Consider the following 26,661-nt stretch of genomic DNA (forward strand, 5'->3'; position numbering starts at 1 on the left):
CGCATCACCACTGGAGTTGCTTCATGGATTGCACACTTCTCCAGTTGCTGCACCCACCATGGCAGCCCGTGCTAACTCTGCCCACTCAGGCTACACACACAGTGGTTGGAAGTGCTGGAAACACAGCATCAATGTAAAGTTGCTTGGTAATTGCATGTTTTTGATACAGGGTCCCTGTGAATTGTAACAGCCTTTGCTTATAGCTAGCCACATCTTCCCCAAGTTGTAAATAGTGTGGAATTTCTTTTGCCCAAGTAGAATACAGTATACTTATCCAAAGTGCAGTTGTGTCAACTAATCTTTTGCTTTTTCTGCCCACATTCCAAAGGCAACAGATTATTTGGTCACATTCCTCCCATTTATCACTAGCAACAAGAACTTAACATTTGGCTCCTTGGAACATAAAAGTTACTGCCTCACATCTTAACACTAATAACATATTTTATACCTGGAGAGGATAACTCAAATCTGACTTGCTACAATACTGAAAGCCAATGAAACCAGTAGTGCTGCTTAGTTACATGCACAAAAGTTATAAATAAGTTCTGACAGTGTATAATGAAGTGGTTCCTATATTCTTTGGATTAAGGGAGATATACACTGGTCAATTAAAAAAAAAGCATTTATAAGAAGCTATAAGTTAGCTATTTTACCACATAGTGATACATCAATGTGTATCACAGATAATGCAAAAAAAAAAAGTTCAATATTTTGATTGTTGTGCAAGCATAGTGACTATAAAGCTAGCACATGTGCAGTGATGCTGAAGTGGAATGTTACGTGGCATGTGTGAAAATGGCAGATCCTACACAACTGGAAATCTGCAAGTTAGAATTTAAAAACTGTTTTTCTGTCTTCACAATACATAGAAGACTTTGTCATCAATAAACTCAAAAATGTCCAAATGTCAACAATTCACAGGCGGCACCGGCTGTATGAAGAAACAGAATGTTTGTGCAATGGAAAAAGTACTGGCTGGTCACTTGTACCAGTAAAAAATGTTGAAAAAATTCGTCTCTCATCTGAATGTAGTCCATGCAAATCAACATACGAGACTAGCAAAGAGTTAAAAAAAAGGAACAAATAATGATCTTGTATGTTCTTGAAATGAAGCTGACAATGTATGTAATTTAGGTTTTACACAAAATGAAACAATAAAAAACAGATGCACTAATTATGCTACGGCAATGCTGGAGGCCATGGAGGAAGAAACATTTTCTGCAAGGCACATTTTCAGTGAGGAGGCAACCTTCCACGTAAGTGACTAGGTTCAGCAGCACAATATTTGAAGATGGGGACAGAAAAGCCTTAATGTGTAAATTTAACATCAGCATGGCTCATCAAAAGTTCATTTTATCCATGTTGGACAATGGTTAGGAAACTGTGACAGTTTATAACAACAAAAGATAAATTAAAACACTTATTACTATTTTTCTGCTCCACAGCATGTTTCAAAGGCTTACACTTTTATTAACCTTCTGGTGGAACAGTGGATCGCATTACATAAAAAAAAAGGGAATGTAATACACTGATCCACCTGAATATGAGGGCAGAAGCACTCAAACCCCAATTTTTAAGGGAGTTACTACTGAAATAAACATTCAGTTTGAGAAAGAAGCCAACAACATAATTCTTGCATATTGCATCAGCACAAACAGTGGTTGGTTAAAATTTTCAGCAATTAGCAGAAATTTTCTTCCTATGCAATTTCATTTCAGTTAATATCAAATACCAGCTACTTACATTGCATCAAAATATTCAAAGACTATGAAGCAAAATTAATGAACTACTTATCGGCATTGATAACCCAGTTGACACAATCTGCCTCTCTGAATGTCATGTAACCACTGGCATAGATGTGTTATGTGTTACAAGATTAGGTTAGCAACTGACTTTTGTAAGAAATTGAGAAAGAAGAGATTGCCACATTCATCAGGACTTGTCATGAATTTAAGAACATACACAATCACAAATTTTGTGTAGAGCAGCATAAGGAAGCATGTGTGACAGAAGTAGAATTTCAAAAGAAATTCTTCATAATAGTTAAGTGTATAATGAGCACCCGCAAATAACTATACTTTTTTCATAAATCACTTATTTAATACCAAATAAAACAATGAGCTACAGGTTGCTGGTGATTTCAATGTGAAGAAATGTTCCAGTAAAAAAAAATGGGAACGATGGCCTTTGTAGACTGGTCCCTTGAACCCCCACAAACCAACCAAAAAAGAATTTGTTACAGTCAGTAATACTATCATTCAACTTATTTCCTACTGTAAACTTTCCAACAACAAGAGGGGGGAGGGGGGGGGGGGCAGTATTTGCTCACCCACAGCAATTGATAATATCTTTTATAAAGATCTGATGAACAGAATTATATTACAAAAGCAATAGCCACTGGCCTATCAGACCATGATATGAAGTTGCTTTTGTAAGATGTTAATATTGAACAGGGTATAAAATCTATTAAACCTGAATTGAAGAAGATAGGCAGGAAGGCACAAATTCTACATCTACATCTACATCTACATCTACATCTATACTCCGTGAGCCACCTTACGGTGTGTGGCGGAGGGTACTTATTGTACCACTATCTGATCCCCCCTTCCCTGTTCCATTCACGAATTGTGCGTGGGAAGAACGACTGCTTGTAAGTCTCCGTATTTGCTCTAATTTCTCGGATCTTTTCGTTGTGATCATTACGCGAGATATATGTGGGCGGTAGTAATATGTTGCCCATCTCTTCCCGGAATGTGCTCTCTCGTAATTTCGATAATAAACCTCTCCGTATTGCGTAACGCCTTTCTTGAAGTGTCCGCCACTGGAGCTTGTTCAGCATCTCCGTAACGCTCTCGCGCTGACTAAATGTCCCCATGACGAATCGCGCTGCTTTTCGCTGGATCATGTCTATCTCTTCTATTAATCCAACCTGGTAAGGGTCCCATACTGATGAGCAATACTCAAGAATCGGACGAACAAGCGTTTTGTAAGCTACTTCTTTCGTCGATGAGTCACAGTTTCTTAGAATTCTTCCTATGAATCTCAACCTGGCGCCTGCTTTTCCCACTATTTGTTTTATGTGATCATTCCACTTCAGATCGCTCCGGATAGTAACTCCTAAGTATTTTACGGTCGTTACCGCTTTCAATGATTTACCACCTATGGCATAATCGTACTGGAATGGATTTCTGCCCCTATGTATGCGCATTATATTACATTTATCTACGTTTAGGGAAAGCTGCCAGCTGTCGCACCATGCATTAATCCTCTGCAGGTCCTCCTGGAGTACGTACGAGTCTTCTGATGTTGCTACTTTCTTGTAGACAACCGTGTCATCTGCAAATAGCCTCACGGAGCTACCGATGTTGTCAACTAAGTCATTTATGTATATTGTAAACAATAAAGGTCCTATCACGCTTCCCTGCGGTACTCCCGAAATTACCTCTACATCTGCAGATTTTGAACCGTTAAGAATGACATGTTGTGTTCTTTCTTCTAGGAAATCCTGAATCCAATCACAAACCTGGTCCGATATTCCGTAAGCTCGTATTTTTTTCACTAAACGTAAGTGCGGAACCGTATCAAATGCCTTCCTGAAGTCCAGGAATACGGCATCAATCTGCTCGCCAGTGTCTACGGCACTGTGAATTTCTTGGGCAAATAGGGCGAGCTGAGTTTCACATGATCTCTGTTTGCGGAATCCATGTTGGTTATGATGAAGGAGATTTGTATTATCTAAGAACGTCATAATACGAGAACACAAAACATGTTCCATTATTCTACAACAGATTGACGTAAGCGAAATAGGCCTATAATTATTCGCATCTGATTTATGACCCTTCTTGAAAATGGGAACGACCTGCGCTTTCTTCCAGTCGCTAGGTACTTTACGTTCTTCCAGCGATCTACGATAAATTGCTGATAGAAAGGGGGCAAGTTCTTTAGCATAATCACTGTAGAATCTTAAGGGTATCTCGTCTGGTCCGGATGCTTTTCCGCTACTAAGTGATAGCAGTTGTTTTTCAATTCCGATATCGTTTATTTCAATATTTTCCATTTTGGCGTCCGTGCGACGGCTGAAGTCAGGGACCGTGTTACGATTTTCCGCAGTGAAACAGTTTCGGAACACTGAATTCAGTATTTCTGCCTTTCTTCGGTCGTCCTCTGTTTCGGTGCCATCGTGGTCAACGAGTGACTGAATAGGGGATTTAGATCCGCTTACCGATTTTACATATGACCAAAACTTTTTAGGGTTCTTGTTTAGATTGTTTGCCAATGTTTTATGTTCGAATTCGTTGAATGCTTCTCTCATTGCTCTCTTTACGCTCTTTTTCGCTTCGTTCAGCTTTTCCTTATCAGCTATGATTCGACTACTCTTAAACCTATGATGAAGCTTTCTTTGTTTCCGTAGTACCTTTCGTACATGATTGTTATACCACGGTGGATCTTTCCCCTCGCTTTGGACCTTAGTCGGTACGAACTTATCTAAGGCGTACTGGACGATGTTTCTGAATTTTTTCCATTTTTGTTCCACATCCTCTTCCTCAGAAATGAACGTTTGATGGTGGTCACTCAGATATTCTGCGATTTGTGCCCTATCACTCTTGTTAAGCAAATATATTTTCCTTCCTTTCTTGGCATTTCTTATTACACTTGTAGTCATTGATGCAACCACTGACTTATGATCACTGATACCCTCTTCTACATTCACGGAGTCGAAAAGTTCCGGTCTATTTGTTGCTATGAGGTCTAAAACGTTAGCTTCACGAGTTGGTTCTCTAACTATCTGCTCGAAGTAATTCTCGGACAAGGCAGTCAGGATAATGTCACAAGAGTCTCTGTCGCTGGCTCCAGTTCTGATTGTGTGACTATCCCATTCTATACCTGGTAGATTGAAGTCTCCCCCTATTACAATAGTATGATCACGAAACTTCTTCACGACGTTCTGCAGGTTCTCTCTGAGGCGCTCAACTACTACGGTTGCTGATGCAGGTGGTCTATAGAAGCATCCGACTATCATATCTGACCCACCTTTGATACTTTACTTAACCCAGATTATTTCACATTCGCATTCGCTAATAACTTCACTGGATATTATTGAATTCTTTACTGCTATAAATACTCCTCCACCATTGGCGTTTATCCTATCCTTGCGGTATATATTCCATTCTGTGTCTAGGATTTCGTTACTGTTCACTTCCGGTTTTAACCAACTTTCCGTTCCTAATACTATATGCGCACTATTTCCTTCAATAAGAGATACTAATTCAGGAACCTTGCCCTGGACACTCCTGCAGTTTACCAATATTACGTTGACTTTTCCTGTTTTTGGTCTCTGAGGACGGACGTTCTTTATCAACGATGATAATGTCCTCTCTGGTAAGCCGTCAGGTATTTTATCGTTTCGCCCAAGGGGGGGTCCCTCTAACCTAAAAAACCCCCGTGTGCACGCCACACGTACTCTGCTACCCTAGTAGCTGCTTCCGGCGTGTAGTGCACGCCTGACCTGTCTAGGGGGGCCCTACAGTTCTCCACCCAATAACGGAGGTCGATGAATTTGCAACCATTATAGTCGCAGAGTCGTCTGAGCCTCTGGTTTAGACCCTCCACACGGCTCCAAACCAGAGGACCGCGATCGACTCTGGGCACTATGCTGCAGATATTAAGCTCAGCTTGCACTCCGCGTGCGATGCTGGTTGTCTTCACCAAATCAGCCAGCCGCCGGAAGGAACCAAGGATGGCCTCAGAACCCAAGCGGCAGGCGTCATTCGTTCCGACATGTGCTACTATCTGCAGCCGGTCACACCCAGTGCGTTCAATAGCTGCCGGAAGGGCCTCCTCCACATTACGGACGAGACCCCCCGGCAAGCACACCGAGTGCACACTGGCATTCTTCCCCGACCTACCCGCTATTTTCCTAAGGGGCTCCATAACCCGCCTAACGTTGGAGCTCCCTATAACTAATAGGCCCGCCCTCTGTGACTGTCGGGACCTTGCCGGAGAATCGGCCACTGGCCCAACAGGCGAGGCATCCTGTGGTGGCTCGGAAACGATGTCATCACCACTAGGAAGCACCCCGTACCTGTTGGAAAGGGGTAAGGCAGCTGCCACGCGGCCAGATCCCACCTTCGCCTTTCGGCCAGGCACGCGCGAGCCCACCACTGTCTGCCATTCACCCTGGAGTGATGGCTGACCGGTAAGATGCTCACTGCCGGAAGACGCAGCGACATCAGGGGTTCCATGCGATTCCAAGGCCACCGAAGTAGGCATAGGTCTCACCACAGTTGCCCCAACGCCACTACGAGCCGACGCCTGCGCCTCGAGCTCGATGAGCCTAACAGACAAAGCCTCCACCTGCCCCCGAAGAGTGGCCAATTCTCCTTGCGTCCGCTCACAACAACCACAGTCCCTACACATGACTATGTTTACCCTACAAGCGAACGGTGTACTCGCCTTATTAGCAGCAGGAAATCGAAGTGCTCTCTCACTGACGGTCTAACCGACACTGAGCTGTTCTAACCAAACAAACAAAAGCCTGTACGATACGAGGGTCGATAGCAACGGCGATACTGTACACTACACTGTTATTAAAATAAACGGTTGTGTCTAGTAGGCACTCAAACACGCAAGAAATTACAAAAATAAAATAGTAACTACCCAGATAACTGAAAATAAGTTGTACCTGTTTGGAGCTCGCAAAAATGTGTAACAAGCGAACGGTGTACTCGCCTTATTAGCAGCAGGAAATCGAAGTGCTCTCTCACTGACGGTCTAACCGACACTGATAATTTTAGGGCACTCCTTGAAGACATGAACTGGAGTGATGCACACAGTGGTCACGGCATGAATGAAAAACACAACACTTTTATTAATAAAGGATGCTTGCCTTGTTTGAGTACTGTTTTCCCCCAAAACAAACCCACATTAGAGCAAAGCCTTGCCACGGATTACTCAAAGGATAAAGACATCTTGTGAAAATAAAATGAAACTGTATTTGTCAGTCAGAAGGAACTGATGTTGATGCTATAGCTCATTACGAGACATGCCACAAAATATTAAAGACAGTAAAACAGACGTCAAAGCAAATGCATTACGAGAAAAAGACAATCACTTCAGATAACAAAATAAAGACAGTATGGGATATGGTGAAGGAGGAGACTGATAGAACCGGTTATGAAGAGGGGCAGATAGCTTTAAGAGTAAGACACAATGGTAACAGGTGTGTGCAGCATTGAAAACTTTTCATTAAGCATTTCAAAATTGCTACTGAAAATATAGGGTTGTCAGGTTCAGTAGATGCTGCCGTGGACTACCTCACACCAATCATTACAAACAACTTCAGTAATAACAATAATATTGTGAAAAGGAAGACTGCTATTCATCTCTCTCTCTCTCTCTCTCTCTCTCTCTCTCTCTCTCTCTCTCTCTCTGTCTCTGTCTCTGTCTCTGTCTCTCTCTCAGAAATCACACACACACACACAAAAAACCACTGCCACTGTCTCTGGCCACTGAGGCTTAAAATATGACAACAAACAGATAGCAGAAATTGACAGTGTTAAATTCTTGGGATCAAAGCCTGATAAATTCAACTGGGAGGAGTATACCACAGAACTGCTGAAGAATCTAGACAAATCTCTATTTGCAATGCGAATGTTGTCACATACAGGAAACATAAGAATAAAAAAGCAGGCATACTATGCTTACTTTCATTCAATTGTGAAATACAGAATTATTTTTTGGGTTCAGTCATTAAGCCAAGCTAAAGTTTTCCAGGTCCAAGAACATGTAATAACAATTATTGGTGGTGTGAACTCAAGAACATCCCACAGGGGTCTGTTTAGGGAACTAGGGATATTAACAACTGCTTCCCAATATATTTATTCCTGAGTGAAACTTGTCACTAAAAATATAACTCTTTTTCAAATGAACTGCTCAGTTCATAGAGTCAATACTGGAAATACAAACAATCTCCAACAAGATTTAAATTCACTTTCTTTGGTTCATAAAGGTGTTCATTTTTCAGGAACACACATTTTCAATAACTTGCCAGTAGACATAAAAAGTTTAACTACTGACTAATTTTAATTTAAGGGGAGCCTAGAGGCTTTATTGGTGGCCAATTGCTACTGCTACGCCATTGATGAGTTTCTTAGTAGAACCAACTGATGTTTATAGGCTCCTAATAATATCAAATAACGTATTAGTACAATCTGACTTCTGTACAAATTCAGTGCAGCCATGTAAGCACTGTAAATGTATTGTAAAATGACTTTTCTATTTGATGATACAAGGTTACATAAATTATCAAATGCACCTCAGTGTCTTGAACATTTACGTGTTTTAAATGAAAATATCTTTAAGATTTTTTTGACTTATTCCACATTAATGAGGATAGTGGAGTCTGTGAGAGGTACATACGCATATTTGCTTTTCTTTGTAAATATTTATTGTTCATTCTTGTTTTTCTGACATGTTCATCAAGGAGGATCTCCTCCCCATGGATCTATTGGGATGAAAAGTACACCTAATCTAAACTACACTAACATGTCATGGGAGTAAATAAAAAGCGACAGAGACAAATAACTGTCTTAATTCATCTTTTATTGCATCAAAAGTTAATGTGCTCTGTGTGATCTAGCACAAAAACTGTACTGCCCATTTTTCTACACAGTGCTAAATGCTTCAACACAGATTTACCTGGACATGCTTGAGCAATGGCTGATGCCACCACCTGATGTGGATTCCATGGATCTCATCTTTAACCAAGGTGGAGCAACCCCCCCCCCCCCCCCTCCAATAATTGTATGGAAGTTCACACGCATTTTTAAACTAATATCTTCCAAACAGATGGATTTGTCATGTTGGATGTGACAACAGTGTGTTCCTGTCTTGGCCAATTAGATCCCTCAATCTGAAACCCATGGATTTCTTTTTATAGAGTATGTGAAATCCTTGTGTATTGTCACCTTTGCCAAAACCAATTCCTGAACTCTAAATGCCAATTTCTCATGTGCTCACATTTGTGACTTCACATATAATTCAAACTATATGACATCAAATGGATTATCACCTGGATGATGTCTGTGTGGGCAAGGGAAGTCATATGAAACATCTGTAAAGGAAGCATTTTTAACTTTCTTTTACATTCTCTCTAAGTCTTACTGCAATATTGCTATGAATTAAATAGCTGTAGCCATTTGTAACTGCTATTGCCCTGTGTATGACCCAAGAACTGACTGAAAGGATATAAAACTCCTCACATTACTAAGGAACCAAATATCATAGAGCATAAGTGCCAGACCTTTTTTTTATTTTGCGCGACAAGAACTGCAAAACTCAATCAACTTTGTTTTGCGGGAATTAACAAATTCTTATCTCTGTTCTGCAGCCAAGACTGGCTGAAAAATTTGTGTACTAGATTGATATGTTCAATTTGTTGAAGTCACTTTCAATATAGGGTCAGCTTTACTCCAGATGCCTCCATTAGACCCTTCCTCTGTTCAAAACCTATCTCCATGCCATTTACTGTGAAACTATACATTAGCCCTCCAGCTTTTGCCTTCCAGTAGGTGCATGAGAATGTCTGTAATAGACGTTGCAGGCACTTCCAATGAGCGAATTGATTTTGATTAAATATGGCACAGCATACAAACAAAGTTCAAGGTTGTAAAAATGTTGCCCAGTGATATGCTATTACAAACGGTCCCTTAGTAATGCAAGCGGTTTACTCTCATTTTTGTCAGATCTATGCAGAACAGGAAAAATGAAGTAACTGACTTTTCCCATTTCTACTTCGTATGGCAGTACTATTAAGTGTAGATCCACGTAACACTTACCGGTGTACTCTCTTTTATACTGTGAGTAATGTGTATCCGAGTCTGTTCATCAAAAATCCGTGCATCCACAGTTTCAGTTGTTTTCTCTGAGTCCTTCCCATCAGTCACCTGGAGCTGGAACACGTAAAGAGATGCCTTCTATTAAAGCTGACTGTTCATACACTTTTACAATTAAAAATTGATGTATGCTGCATAAAGTGAGGAATTCACATTGCTAAAGACATTAGAATTCAGAATCATAACCCTGTTTCAGGGGAAGAATCTTGGCCTGCAAGATGTGACCAGTCACAGAAGCTGCAATTACTGGTAGGAAGAGCACAGGGTGCAGTCAGCTGCAGATGGTGGCTCATATCTATGCAAACTGTGTGTGTTGCTTTGGATTGGAAGAAATTCTTTCTCATTTTGGGTGGCTACCTGAAATGGTAAAGATCATCAGCCTCGCTTGCAAGATGAAGGCAGAGCTCACCATCTGTAGCATTGTTGACAGGACCGACTTTGGACATTAGTACAGAGCCAAGTGGAGGGTCTGAATCAGAGGCTCAGATGGTTCTGCAACAGTGTAAACCGAACATTTCTCACCTTGTGCCATAGAGTGGTAGATTCTCGGGTTCCACTTAATAGGTCAGTGGTCCACTACATACAGGAAGCAGCTACCCAGATAGAGGGGCTGCGTGGAGGGGACTGGGTGGTTTTTTAGGTTAAAGGGGCTCAAGAAACCACAGAAACGGCACAATTCTAATCAGAGGAGGGCAAACAAAGGGTGAGGGTAGACGTAGTCACATTTGGTACTGTAGTTGTAAATTGCCATAGCTATGTGTTGGGAAAGGCCCTAAGCTCCAAGCATTAATACAGCGGACTGAAACCCAAATAGTTATAGGTATGGAAAGCAGCCTAAAGCTGGAGATAAGTTCAGTCGAAATTTTTACAAAGGTCCTAACTGTGTTCAGAAAAGATAGATTAAATGCATTAAGAGGTGGAGAGTTTATTGCTATGAGAACTAGTTTGCCTTTTAGTGTAACTGAAGTAGATAGTTCCGATGACTTCATTCTACCCTTGATATCCTTTCAAAAATACATGTTTAAAGTTGGTGGTAAACAAAAACATCATCCAAAATTGTACTGAATGCTTTCTCAGAAATTTTTTTTAACAATTACATTTCACAAGTGTAAATGGTTGCAAAAACAGATATTACTTCTCAGCAACAAATAATCCTGAGCAAACTGGGAGCATCATGATAGGAACAACAGAAAAAGCTGCCAAATTTAAAAGAATGCAAAACCCCAAGACTAGCGAAGCTTTCCAGAAGCTCACAATTTAGGGTGATCTTCAACGTGGGAGGTTTTAACAGTTTCCACAATGAAACTCTGACTCGAAATTTGGCAGAAAATCCAAAGAGAATCTTGTCATATGCGCAGTACACCAGCGGCAAAATGCAATCAATACCAATGGTAATGTTACTGATGACAGTGCCACTGAAGTAAAGTTACTAAACACCGTTATCCAAAATTCTTTCGCCAAAGAAGGTGATGTAAATATTCAAGAATTCGAATGAACATGAGTTAACTTTGAGTAGATATCCTCAGACCAGTGAAGCAGGTTAAATCACTTTATAAAGGCAAGGCCTTCAGTCCAGATTGTATACCAGATAAATTCCTTTCAGAGTATGCTAATCAAATAGCTTTATACTTAGCAAACATATACCACTGTTTGCCCACCAAAAGACCCATAACAAGAAACTCAGAAGTTGCACAGGTCAAACCAATATTCAAGAAAAGAAATAAAAATTATTCTCTGAATTACACATCCATACCAGTAACATCGATTTGCAGTAGGATTTTGAAGCATACACCGTCTTCAACCATTATGAATTACCTCGAAGAAAATGATTTATTGACAAATAGCCAACATGGATTCAGAAAATATCATTTTTGTGAAACACAAGTAGCTCTTTATTCTCACGAAGTAATGAGTGCTATCGACAGATGTCAAACTGATTACAATTTCTAGATTCCCAGAAGGCTTTTGATACCATTCCTCGCAAGCAACTTAAAATCAAATTGCATGCCTACAGAGTATAATTTCAGTTGTGAGACTGGATTCGTGATTTCCTGTTCAGAATGGTCACAGTTTGTAGTAACTGACAGAAAACCATTGAGTAAAACAGAAGTAATATATGGCATTCCCCAAGGAAGTGTTATACGCCCTCTGCTGTTCTTGATCTACATAAATGATTTAGGAGACAATCTGGGCAGCCCTCTTAGATTGTTTGCAGATGATGCTGTCCTTTACCAACTTGAAAAGTCATCAGATGATAAGAATCAGTTGCAAAATGGTTAGACAAGATATGTGTATGGTGCAAAAAGTGGCAATTGAGTCCAAGTAATGGGAAGTGTGAAGTATTCCACATAGAAACTGCTAAATTTTGATCACACGATAAATCACACAAATCTAAAGGCCATGATTCAACTAAGTACTTAGGGATTAGAATTATGAATAAGTTAAATTAGAATGACTACACAGATAATGTTGTGGGGAAATGAACCAAAGACTACAATTTATTGGCAGAAAACAGATGTCTGTCCTCTTCTGGAGTATTGCTGCATTGTGTGGGATCTGCTTCAGATAGAACTGACGACTGATACCGGCCCGGACATGATAAGCAAATTGGGTTGGCAATCATAAAACAAAGGTGTTTTTCATCACAGCGCGATCACCTCATCTCATGAAATTTCTATCACCAGCTTTCTCCTCTGAACGCGAAAATATTTTGTTGACACCCACCTACATAAGGAGAAATAAGATAAGACAGAAGTCACAAAGAAAGAGTTAAGTGTTTCTTTTTCCTGTGTGCTGTTCAAAAGTTGAATGATTGAGAAATAACATGGGGATGGTTCGATGAACTCTCTGCCAGGCTCTTGATTGTGAATTGCAGAGTAATCAGGCACATTGACAGACCATCTGACCTGTGAAATTACAATGGAATCCATACAATTAAGCACATGCATTCCTGACATGATTGCTCCATCTTCTGAAGCCTCAAGAACATCATGTCAGCAACTTCTAATGCTATTGGTGTACCCTCTTCTGGGCTAAACTAGTCTAATTACAACAGTTTGTTGTGTGATATATAATTTTTAGTATGTAATAAGTGTGAGCAGTTTCATCACCATAACTTGTACTTTTATTTGTCTTTGCTCTTCTTCTTCCCAATTTATAATCTGATGCTTATGACACAACAAGTGGGTGAGAGAGAGAGAGAGAGAGAGAGAGAGAGAGAGAGAGAGAGAGAGAGAGAGAGAGAAGTGGAAAAATTGTATCTTTTTAGCTGACACTGAAAATTAGTATGGAGTGTAATGGTTTCTAGAGACAAGGTTAGTGTAAGTTCACTGTGTGCTATAATGTCTTTCCCTCACTACAACTGTTACTTGGTCAGATACAGTCTTTCCCCTTTTTAGGATGGAAACCGAATACAACAACCTGCCAACAGAATATTTGTTGTTTTTGCAAGATGTACTTAAATAAATACAGCATCATATAAGAAAAAGATGCATCAGGAATCTTTAAGTGATCATGTCAATTAATCATCAACATCTACAGCTACATCTACATATATACTCCATTAGCCACCAAGCAGTGTGTGGCGGAGGGCACAATTCGCGCCAAAGTCATATTTCCCCCCTTCTGTTACACTTGTGGATCACGCCAGGGAAAAACAACTGTCTGAATGCCTCAGTATGAGCTCTTATTTTCCTTATCTTTGAATGGAGATCAAGTTGGTGTTAATAATATATGCTCTACATCCTCGGTGAAGATCGGATTTCGGAATTTAGTGAGCAGCCACTTCTGTTTAGAGCACCGTCTATCTGCAAGTGTGTCCACTTCAAACTTTCTACGGAATTTGTAACACTCTCGCGATGGCTAAATGTACCAGTCACGAATCTTGCTGCTCTTCTTTGGACCTTCCCAATCTCTTGAATCAAACCCAACTAGTAAGGTTCCCATACAGATGAACAGTACTCCAAGACTGGATGAACTAACATATTGTAAGCTATTTCCTTTGTTGAAGTACTGCATCGCTTCAGGATTCTACCAATAAACCACAATCTAGAGTTTGCCTTACATGTTACTTGTGTAATCTGATCATTCCATTTGAGATCATTTTGAATAGTCACACCCAGATACTTGACGGACATTACCGCTTCCAAAGACTGGGCATTTATTTTGTACTCGTACATTAATGGGGATTTTCGCCTTGTTATACGCAGTAGGTTACACTTACTAATGTTGAGAGATAACTGCCAGTCATTATACCAAGCATTTATTTTCTGCAAATCCTCATTGATTTGTTCACAACTTTCATGTGATACTACTTTCCAGTAGACTACAGCATGATCGGCAAACAGTCTAAAGCCGCTGTCAATACCATCAACCAGATCGTTTATGTAAATCGTAAACAGGACCTATTACGCTGCCCTGGGGCACACCTGAAGTTACGCTTGTTTCTGTTGAAGTCACCCTATTCAGGACGACATACTGCTCCCTGTCTGTTAGAAAACTTTCTATCCAACCGCATATGTCATCGGGTAGACCGTAAGCGCGCACTTTATGTAGCAAGCGACAGTGCGGAACTGAACTGAACACCTTTCTAAAGTCAAGAAATATGGTATCAACCTGGGAGCCGGTACCTAGAGTCTGTTGTATATCATGCAAAAAGAGGGCCAGCTGTGTCTCGCATGACCGCTGTTTCCTAAAAGCGTGCTGGTTTCTGCAGATGAGCTTCTCAGTGTCTGGAAAGGTCATTATGTCTGAACACAAAATATGTTCCACCAAATCGATGTCAGTGAAATTGGTCAGTAATTGTGGGCATCCGATTTTCTACCGTTTTTATAGGTTGCTATGATCTGGGCTTTCTTCCAATCCCGTGGAAGTTTCTGCTGTTCCAATGATCTCTGATAGATGATGGATAAGAATGGTGTTATATTTGTAGCATAGTCAACATAAAATCTTACGGTGATACCGTCTGGGCCAGATGCCTTCCTGGTGTCTACGGATCTTAACTGTTTTGCAATCCCAGATACACTAAACACTACGTCAGCCACCCTTTCGTTTGTTTGATAATTGAAAGGGGGAATGGTGCTGCAGTCTTCTACCGTAAACGCGTTTTTGAAATCTGGGTTTAGAATTTCAGGCTTCTGTTTGTCATCATCAGTTACATTACCCGTAATGTCAGCAAGAGAAGGTATTGAATTACTTGTAGCATTCATAGATTTTAGGTACTACCAAAATTTTATAGCATTATTTTTAGAATCTGCAGATAAAATATTGCTTTCAAATTTGTTAAAAGAATCTCTCATTGTCCTTCTGACAGCTGCTTTCATGTCGCATAATTTCTGTTTCTCAGCGAGGCAGTAACTACATTTAAAATGACTGTGCAAAATTCTCTGCTTCCTCAGCAACTTCCTAATATGTTTGTTGCAGCAAGGTGGATTCTTTCCCTCCCCTATACTTTTGCTAGGCACATACTTCTCTAGCACATGGTAGGCAATACCTTTAAATTCCGATCAAAGATGCTCAAATCTTTGTGTCCCGCGGTGAATGCTTGGAGCTGACTATGAAGATATTCATTAATGACACTTTTATTTGCATTCCCAAACAAGAAAACTCAACACTGTTTCTTTGGTTTTTTTGCAACTTCAACTGACACAGAAGCCACAATGACATTATGGTCGCTAATACCTTCTTCTAGATTAACTTCCTCAAAAAGATCAGGTCTGTTTGTCACCAAGATATCTAATATGTTCCCATCTCGAATTGGTTTTCTAACCAATTGCGCTTCTAGAATAACTTTACACCAATCTTTGCTTCTGCCCCCTGTGATAAACGTGTAATTTTCCCAGTCAATGGATGCTAGATTGAAGTCTCTACCTATAACTAATGGATAATTTGGATACTTACTTCCTATGTACTCAAGACTTTCCCCGAACCATTCTGCGACGTTTGTTGCGGATGCTGGTGGTCTACAAAAACGTCCTAATAAAATGGTCAATCCTTGTCTGATTGACAGTTTTATCCAGACTATTTCACAGACCAACCCAGTATCGATCTCAACTGCATTTAAACAGCTTTTAACTGCAATGAACACACCACCTCCCACAGCATAAGTCCTATCCTTCCTAAACATTGTCCAATCCGAGTTCAAAATTTCACTCCTTTTTATGTCTGGTTTCAACCAGCTTTTGGTACCTAATACAATATTGGCATTGCTACTGTTTATTATGGAGATTAACTCAGGGATCTTGCTACAGACACTTCGACAATTTACTAACACGAGATTAAGCATATTTAAATCCTTTGGAATGACCTTTTAGGCGAACTAACAATTTTTACAGTTGGCACACCCACATCAGTGTCATGAACTGGTAATTTTTCAGGCCAGCGGTTTGTTTCTCGTGGGGAGGAATCTAATCTAAAAAACCTCCATGTGCACGCCACAAGTACTGTGTTACCCATGTAGCTGCTTCCTGTGTGTAGTGACCCCTAATCTATCGAGGGCATCCTACAACCTTCCACCCCGTAGCGTAGGTCGAGGAATCTACAACCACTTTTGTCACAGAGTCGACGAAGCCTCTGGTTTAGATTCTCTACTCGACTCCAAACCAGAGGACCCCAGTCCACCCTGGGTACGATGCTGCAGATCGACAGCTTGGCTTCCACTCCTCGAAAGATGGAGGCCGCCTTCACCAATTTAGCCAGCCGTCGAAAGGACACAAAGATTTCCTCCGAACCCCGACGACAAGCATCATTGGTGCCAACATGTGCAACAATCTGCAGCTGGCTGCACTCCACACGCTCGATAGCCGCCGGAAGAGCCTCTTCCATATCCCGGACAAGGCCCCCCGGCAAGCACACCGAGTGAACGTTGGACCTCTTCCCCGCCCTAGCTGCTATGTCCCTGAGGGGCTCCATGACCCGCCTAGCATTGGAGCTTCCAATAACTAACAAACCCCTATCCCCACATGCCTGTCCGGACCTTGCTGAAGGAGTGGCCACTATCCTGGCAGAAGGTGCATTCTGATCCGGCTCAGCCTCCCCCCCCCCCCCCCCCCCCCAAAGCATCAGATAGCACACTGAATCTATTAGCAAAGTGCATGGGATTTGGTACCTTCGCCTTGAGGCTCAAGACCTCAACACAGTCTGCCACCCACACTGAGGTGAGAGTGGGCCGACCGGCTCAGTCGCACCTGAGGTCGGCTCAGTAACACAGAGCTGTGGCATCACGTATCAAATGTTACTTAGGAGAAAACAGCACTGTAATTTCACGATTAGATGGGGTGATACCTATAAGTGACTATCTGTTTGTACCAGTGGATGCATAACAAGTACTTCTGGAAAGCATTAACACTGGTAATGATACCCCCTCCCCCCCCCCCCCCCCCAATGTCATACATATATACAGGCATTCAGCCTACTTATAATTTTGTTTTGTTTTGTTTGTTTCTAGGTACTTATCTGAACCATTTAGTGTCCAAACAGCTTCTGCTGAGTAAAAAAAATAGACTACCAATTATTTTTTTTTTTTTTTTTCAATGGTCAACGTGTTTTATTTTTAATATCTGTTTCAATAGCATACTTGAAGAATACTTTTCTGTGAATGTTCTAATTAGCACAAATTAGTCCCCTCAAAAGTAAACTACCTGATGTCGGAACACTTTTATGTTCACAGTAGTTTTTGAGAACTTTATCCATACTCTCTTCACAATTATAATGCATGAAAAGGTTTTCAGATACCATTATCAGTCACAAAATTTGGTGACACTGAATTGTTTATTTAGCGACATGTTTCGAGGTGATCTCTCATTATCAGGCCATATTGGCATTACAAAAACATTTAACGTAAGTGTATACAGATATTAAAGTTTCTTTTCGCAACTGTTGTGATCATCATTGTTGTTGCAGTGTAGCCACTGTGAATTTCTGAGAAACTGGTGTCTGGGGAAAGAATCCACATGGCACATGTGGTGAAACAGGCACTGAGGACACAGCTGTCAAATTGTAGAACATAGTAGTTTACACCCTCTAGCTATGCCCACTCATCCTAACCAATAACTTGGCGGCAGTCATGTCGACGTAAAAGGCTGAACAGTGTTTACCTACCAGCTGGTGTATGAGATGGGTTGTTTCACAGGTGGCTCTACCTTTAGCTCCTGGTTTGGTTTAGAAACACTGATGGCATCTCATCATGGTGAGGCTAACCCATTAAAATTATTTGGATCTCTAAATACATTCTCCCAATTAAATTTCACATGATACTATCTGAATCCCATGCCACTTTCCTCGATTTTGATCTCATCCTCTGTGAAGGTCAGCAACACAATTCTGTTCACATTAAACCTACTAACAAACAATAGCACTTTCATTTTGACTGTTGCCATTCTTTCCCTATCAAATGTTACTTCCCACACAGCCTCAACATTCAAGGAAAACATATTTGTTCAGTTTGAGACTCTTCACAGCGGTAAACCATTATTCTCGCCTCAACCTTCAATGGATGTAATTACTCCACCAGTCTAGTTCAAAAGCAGATTTTCTGGGCCATCACATCCAATGCTGGTATTGCTCCCCCCCCCCCCTCCACCCCCCCCTCCACCCCCCCCCCCCCCCTCAAAAAAAAACAACTACTTAGAAGTATACCACTTGCCATTCGGTATTATACTAGCCTAGAATATATTAATCAGCTACTTCGACAAGGCAACAACTTCCTAAAATCATGCCTTAAAATAAGTCCATTCTGTTCGACATTTTGTCCACAACGTGTAGAACAGCTTTTCGTCACCCTCCCAATATCCACAATATCATATCCTTATAAGACCCTATGCTCCTTCTGCACCCATCTCCCTACCCTATGCCTCCTATCTCTCTTGACCATCCCTGTTGTAATAATTGCCCTACGAACCCTCCTACCACGACCTCTATCAGCCCTGCAACTGGCAAAACATGTACTATGAAAGGGAAAGCCACCTCTGAAGTGACATGTCATACACCAGATGCTATGCAAACACTGTTTGGCCTTTCACACTGGCATGACTACCACCAAGTTTTCAGTTAGGATGAATGGGCAATGGCAGAGGATGTATACCGTCAACACGCAATATCCTGTTGCGGAATGGGCTCTACAACATGACAGTCATAACCTCAGTGCCTGTTTCACCAACCCCCCATTTGGATTCTTCCCCCAGATACCAGTTTCTCAGAACGCCACCCACCTGGCTTTAATTAACATTAATTTCTTCCAACTCAGCATTTATTCGCTGTAACTAATCTTTCTTCACTCCCTTTTAGTTTGGTATACCCTTCGTTTTCTGACCTGTCTATTTTTCACAGCCCCTACTCCCATCTCTATCACATACAATGTACTCAGCTTTTTACTTTTATTAACTCATGCACGATGTTTTGGCAGTAATCTCTGTCATGTGTATTACCCTGTCTTCTATCTTTAAGTTCTCAGGGTTTCAAATCTAATCCATTGCAGTCTCCAACAATCAGTCCTTCCTTCTCATCCCATCCGATAAGTCTCCCCTGACCCAGGGTTCTGGGCAACTTCCCGCTCTACCCTTTTCCTAAACCCTACCAGTCGTTTTCCATTACCCCTCTTCCTTCCCCTTCAATTTCATTATACTTTCAAAAATTGATTCTCTTCACAATTAACTGTTTCTGGTGACCTGGGTTACCTGCTTTCTGTTGCATAATATATAAGTAGTTAATATATAAGTAGTATCACTTAATCTGAAAATATATTTCAGTATTAGCTAAAAGCTGTATTTTATATTGTGTTATCACTGGTAGTTTCTTATTATTTTAGAAAACAGTTAGCAACAACAAAAGCTGGACTCTGGACAACATCAAGGCTCAACAGGAAGTGATAAAGAATGCACTGGAGATGTCAAGAAATGAAACACTACGAACTGAAGCAACATGCAGAAGATCTTCATAGCCTGACACTGAGTGTGAAGCAGCAGTACAAGAAAATCACGAGCCCTACAGAAGAACATTACAATCAATTTGCACAAGAGGAAAGATAATGTTTATAAAATCAAAAGAAAGACTCAGAAGCAGATCCATCAATGAAAAAAAAAAAAAAAAAAAAGAGGATGAAAGCAACCAACAAAAAACTGAAGCTTATGATGAATCTGAGGAGGACATTGCATAGGAAGGCAAATGTTTAGTTACTGTGCCAGATATGAAAGTGGAAGATTCATATTGCAGATCAGACACTTGAACTGCTGTAGCAGGCAAATGTATGACTCTCAGTTGTTATTAACCAACTTCACGTCAACAAGTGAACTAAAACGGCCACTACTGTTTAACTCGACCAGTTTAAAGTAGTGTTGCATAGTGCTTTAGCCTATGAGCGTATAGATTCCACCACTGCCACGCTTAATGTAGCTTTTATTTGCAATAGACATATATAACAAATCAGCAGTACTTGGATTTATATCAATCTCACAAACAAACTACTGCATATTAATCCATTACGGAACATCGGCTTATATTTTCCATCAAAAACAATTATAGTTTGGTTTGGTGAACTAACAGGCAATTTTCATCTTTTGTTGCAGAAGTTTGTGATCAGTAACTGTTGTTGGCCCTAAAGTAAGGGTACAACAATGGCAATAAGAATATGACAGTTTTGGTTCACTAAGCATTATCATAAATGTTAAATTTCTTGATCTCTGGCAGCAACAACTGAACCAGCATCAGGAACTGGTTAAACACTTAACTAGTTCAACAATGTAGTATTCAAAGGCACTCCCACTCATTCCAGCAATACAGCCATACAATGAGGCTCAATGAGACTGGCAGGTGTATCACAAAAGCCTCACATCACACTTTCAAGCAACTGACATCAAATGTCTGGATCGCCAATGGGCCTTTTTGTTATCTACTAATCCTTGGTTATATTACTTGGTTCAAAACGTAGTCCCACTGTCCAAGCAGTCTGTTTTACTGTTGTCTGCAACATTCTCTTTATTATCTAATCATTTTTCCAACAAAGTGCATGTGGTAGCAAGACTAAAATACTTACAACCATTCAAGTAATATGTTTTTTGAAGTAATGCACTTTGGACTGCAGATTTTCAGAGGTGAGTGTAAATTCATGTGTAATTTAGTAAATCACATGCAGAAAGTTTAATACGTATGTAGGGATTCACTTAGCCTCAGATAATGAGGTGTCCCCCGATCCAGTCTGTTCCCTGCCTGGCTGAAGTACCTCAAACTGCGTGTCCATCTGAAATATTGCAAGTAGCGTAACACACTTTTTCAGCAGATTTTGACGTTACAATTGTGATCAGAGTGATACATTGATACAGTGCAGCGTGTTTCTGCAACAGACACTTAAAGTGGTAAACAAGTTCCATATGGCTCCAGTCACCCAGTCATGTTCTCCGCAATCCCAGGGTACAGGATGTCATTCATTGTGGTATACAATGTTTTCAAGTTACCTGGACTGGTTTTCCTCGCATCCCTAACAGGAATATTCACGTTATGAGGACAAATGTTATAAGTGTGTACACAGAAGTCACATTGCAGAAGTACGCCATAGCACAGTGGTCACAGGCATCAGCATAGCTGATTCAAATTAATAACACTTGAAGCACTGATAATGTGCTGGCACCATGTAAAATTTTGCTACATCCAACGATGCAAGACATACTAGTGACCTTTCTTTCCAATACCAGCACATCAGGCTCGGTCATTAGCCAGTATATGTATAAACATACAAAAAAGCAAAGCACTCAAAGACATAGTCAGATATCAATGACACTTACTACACATATATGCCACTGGCAGGTATGTAAATGATTACAGCTGCATTTCTCTGTTACAGGTATAACAACCACCATAGTGCATTAGTGTCATTCATTTTAGTGTTGTTAGCAGGTCTAGTAGAAAACATAAAGGTCATGAACAGCATCGGATATTGAGTGATCACTGTGAAGGACATGAAGAGGCCCAACACTACATTGGTCAGAAACTAGTGGCAGTCAGAATAGGATATTAATGTCTCATTTGTGGGCTGCCTTTAACACCACAACACAAATGACTGCATTTGGAACTGTGACTTGGAAGCGTAGAAAGCTGATGAATGGCATAACATTGTGCTCAGCACTGAATCGTGGTTTTGCACTACCCCAGGTGACAATTGTAGGTGAGTGCTGTAGTGGCCTGGGGAGAGGTCCTTTTCATCCAATGTTCTGAAGAGGCTCACGTGATGTTACTACTAGCGTCATGATATGGGGAGCCATTGGGTGTGACTTTAGGTTATGGCTGGTAGTGATTGAGGAATCTCTGATGGCACAATGGTACATCACATACATCCTGCATCCTAATGTGTTAACTCTCAAGCAACAGTATCATGGCGCCATCCACAGATTATAGACATCTCTAAGAGCTGTCTGTGTGATGTTGACGTATTACCATGGCCAGCAAGATAACCATACCTGTCACCGACAAAACATGTGAGGGACCACCTCAGATGTCAACTCCTGCCCAGTGTCAATACTCAAGATATCAAGCACTAGTTACAGCAGGGTGAGTTCATCTCAAATTATACAGGTCATGTCAACTCGAGGTCATGAATTTCTCTGGTAAAAATATATATTAGACCTCTATATCAAAAGTGTTAAGAAATACAGTATTTTCATTTTGTCCTTATTTTTGTAAACGTTACGGCCCTTTGAAAAATATATGTTTTACAATTAACTCTTAAAAGGCTTGGTGTTGCTATGCCTATTCACTGATTATCAATTCTTTCACCTCTGACAATGTCTGTTAATGTGAAAAATACTGAGCTGCATTGTAGTTACGAATCCACGTTAAATTGTAGGTCTCCTTATATCAGCTGAAAGGTGCAAAACTGATTACCAAAGTACCAATGTCAGCTAAAAAGAAATAGTGTTTTATCCCAAAGAAGAACTTAAACCCTCAGCTCTGAGCACTAGTAAGCCGAGGAACTGTGGTTCAGGTTTACAGAAATAGTTGACCACTTACGAAACTCCAGATAAGAACATCAACAACATCAGAAAAGATAGATTGCTTCTTCTTCTTACACTGGCCACACAATCCACTGCCGGTCCTTGGCCTCACTCATTCCAGCATTCCACACCTTCCTGTCAGCTGCATCTTCATATCCCAAACCCATTATATGCATTTCTCCCATGGTATTATCCTTTCATCTCGTTCTTGGTCATCCTAGTGGTCTCATTCCTTCAGCTTCTCCACAATGCCTTTATTACCATGGTCTCCCCTCTCCTCTTCACAGGTTAGTACCACCTGTGTCTTTTAGTTTTCACTCGCTACAATGTCAGGTAATGAGCATAATCGTCTTGAGTTCTCTGTTTTTCCTTATTCTCCATTATTCATTTATTTTTATTTTTTTTTTTTCACTGGTCTGTATACTTTTCTCAGTACTTTATTTTCAAAAGTGATGAGCTTTTTCTCTGTTTTTTGTCAGGGCCCATGTCTTGCTAGCATAGCACATTACTGGTTTGATGATGGTCTGATATATTCAGATTTTTGCCTGCCTGAATAGCACCTTAGATCTTATGATGTTATGTATAGTTCCTAGACATATTCCCCAGCTTGAATTCTCATTATGATCTCCTGTTATAGGTTTTGTTGGTTGATGTTGACACCAAGGTATGTGAATGCATCTTTCTTCTATGTTGTTCACTTCCTGATTGTCAGATGGTTTGGTCCTAACGGAGATCTGCTTCCGATTACCAGGAACTTTGTTTCATTTCCATTTATACTTAGAACTATTTTCACCGGATCACCACAATATAATCCACGAAAGCCAGAACATTTATCTTTTTCCCTATGGTGACTCATGCACATTATTGTGTTACTCTCCTCAGGATGTTGTTGAGTGCCAAACTGAACAGGGTTGGTGGTATATCTCCCTATTTCACTCCTGTTTTTACCTCAAATGTTTCTGAGAACTCCCCCTGTACCTTCACTCTACACTTTGATTCCATCACACACATTTTATTAGCTTTATCAGCTTGTCCAGCATCCCACACTCTGTGATTATCCTCCACATCTCCTCTCTCACTATGCTGTCATATGCTTTGTTGAAGTCTATATACATACAGAAGGTATCTTGACTTGTCTAGCATTTGTCTTAGTGTGAATATTTGCTCAACTGTTGACTTACCCTTTCTGAACCTCACTTGTGCTGTGCCTAATGTTTCTTCAGTGCAAGTGTTGAGCCTCTTCAGTATGATTCTTGACATTATTTTATAGCACATGCATAGCAGTGATATTCTTCTATAGTTCTGTGACAACATTTTGTTTCCCTTCTTGTATATGAAACATACAGCAACAGTTTTCCATTCCTCCAGCATTACTTCTTGCCTCCTCACCTCTTTTATCAATTCGGCTAGCCATTCATATGTCTTGTCTCCCCTTCTTTGATTAGCTCTGCTGATATCATGTCTATGCCTGGGGCCATCTCATTTTTCAGTCTTTTTATTGCCTCCTTCACTTCCATCAGAGTTGGTTCTTTGACAAATGGTTGTACATTCTGGTTGTTTTCTGGCCTGTTTTCATTGTCTTAGTTGTCTACCGGTGTCGTTCAGCAGTTCTTTGAAGTATCTTCTCCAGTTCTCTAGATTCGTTTCATTTGCAGTGAACGGTTTTCCATTCTCATCCTTCATTATCAAAGGCTTAGCTCTGTTCTCATTTTTATAACTTCTCATTGTCCTGTTAAACTGTTTACTAACATTCTGGCTGTAGTCCTCCTCTGCCTTCTCTATCTGTTTATTTATGAATGATCTTTTCTGTTGCCTGATCGTTCTCGCCACTTATCTCATGGCTGTTCTGAAATTTATTGGGTTTTCATATTTGTCTTTGCTTATCATTGCCAGCTGTCTTCCTGGCCTGAACTGCTTTCCTACATGTTTCATTGAACCATGGTTTGTGCCTGATATTGCTATTATTGTTATCTCCTGATAGTTCCTGTGCTTTCTTCTTTATAGCTGTAGTTATACTGTTCCACTCTGTATCCGTATTTTCACCTTCTTTCTTGTTGCTTTCATTCTCTAATTCGTGAAACTACTTCTGAGCTTAATCTTAAACTGCTTATTCTCTTCCTCTTCTTTTAGCCTACTCACATCTACTCTTCGTGTTCTTTTGCCACTGTTGCTCATACTTGATTGTTTTGATAATGATTGTTTCATCTTTACAAGCACAAGAGAATGGTCTAATCCAATATCAGCCCCTCTCACTGTCCTAATATCTGTTGCTGCCTTTTTATGTTTTTCCTTTATTAACACATGAGGCAATGGTACAAGACTAACCCAAAGAACATCCAAACTGGAAGACCCAAAGACAACTTAAGTTTAAATTGTCTAGGATTTGCTGATGACCTTGCTCTCTTGTCCAACAGTATTCAGGAAACCAAACAACAAGTTATCTCACTACAGGAAATAGCACAGAAAGTTGATCTTGGAATATACTTTGAAAAAACAGTCATCATGTTGACTGACCCACCACTCATAAACAAAATTTCCATAGGAAACCAAGAAATCAAAATTGTAGATAAATTTAAATATCTGGGAGAAATCATAACATAGAACCTCAAAGAAAAGCCAACATGGCCAACACAAAGAGCCTGTCAATAGCGACAAAATTAAAACACTACAAAACAGCCACTCAACCAGATATAACACACACAAGTGAAACCATCTTCAAAACAACTAACACTGCACAAATAGACAAAATACTCGAAACAGAGAGACAAATCATCAGAATGTGCATCAACAAATCGTACCAGAAAGATGGACACTGGAGACTAGCTACAAATGAAACAGTCTACAAGGAATTAGAACTGGTAATGAGTACAATCAGGAAAAAACGCATTTCACTTTTTGGACATCTAATCAGAACACCAGAGAACAGGATCATCAGGAGAATAATAGAAAAATTGTGAAATAGTAAGTGCAACATTAAGTGGATTACATAAATCAAGGAAGATATGGATGAGCTACAGATTACATTGGAAGATCTAAGAAACAAAACTAACAAAATCAGGAAACTCACAGACAAACAAACCAGACTGTAAGTGAGAATCAACAAACAGACAATAAGAAGGGTGATTTCCGATGAAGAAAGAAGGATGAGATCTGAGAAAATCAAGAAGTACTGGGCTGACAGGAAAATGAAAAATTCTTTGTATAAAGTTGGCTAGAGTGGTGCAATGAAGGACATAAAACGTAAATAGTAAATTATTATTAATAATAATAATAATAATAATAACAACACATGGTCTTTTTGGTTCCTAGTTAGCCCAACCAGTGAGGTTTATATTACTTTATGTTATGTCTCTACGGGGAAATGATGCACTGTCAATATACATGTTTCTAGCTGTGGCGAAGTTGATGAGCCACACCTGGAAGGAAGATACAGTTGCATCTGGTCCCAAGCCTGGATAAAGTGGAAGAGTTAATCATTGGACTAATCATTCAACATTGTAAAAATTTAGAGGGTTCCTACACACACACACACTGCCTCGTATTGGAATGGATGTCATGGAAAACGAAACAATCCTACAAATAAAGGACTACAAACAGGAACATGGAATGTAAGAACACCACAAACACTACACGCTGCACGACAGACAAAGATACTTGATGAAGAACTAAAAGAGTACAAGATGGATATTACAATCCTGCAGGAGAGAGATGGCCTGGACAAGGCATACACAGAACGAAAACTGTACAGTCATATACAGTGCAAACAAACATGGTCATCGTGTATTTGGGAC

The 26,661-nt window shown here is 40.3% G+C and overlaps 1 protein-coding gene across 3 annotated transcripts in view; it reads right to left on the bottom strand.

Annotated features, from left to right (window-relative positions):
- Window positions 1-26,661, bottom strand: part of LOC126480911 (centromere-associated protein E-like) — a 588,622-nt gene that overhangs the window by 385,580 nt on the left and 176,381 nt on the right. For all 3 annotated transcript variants that reach the window (XM_050104316.1, XM_050104317.1, XM_050104318.1), the window contains exon 9: window positions 9,837-9,950. In XM_050104316.1, coding sequence (XP_049960273.1) covers window positions 9,837-9,950 — 114 coding nt within the window. The remainder of the gene's footprint in view (window positions 1-9,836; window positions 9,951-26,661) is intronic.

The sequence above is a fragment of the Schistocerca serialis genome, chromosome 5 (assembly GCF_023864345.2).
Source record: "Schistocerca serialis cubense isolate TAMUIC-IGC-003099 chromosome 5, iqSchSeri2.2, whole genome shotgun sequence".
Classification (NCBI taxonomy): Eukaryota; Metazoa; Arthropoda; class Insecta; order Orthoptera; family Acrididae; genus Schistocerca; species Schistocerca serialis.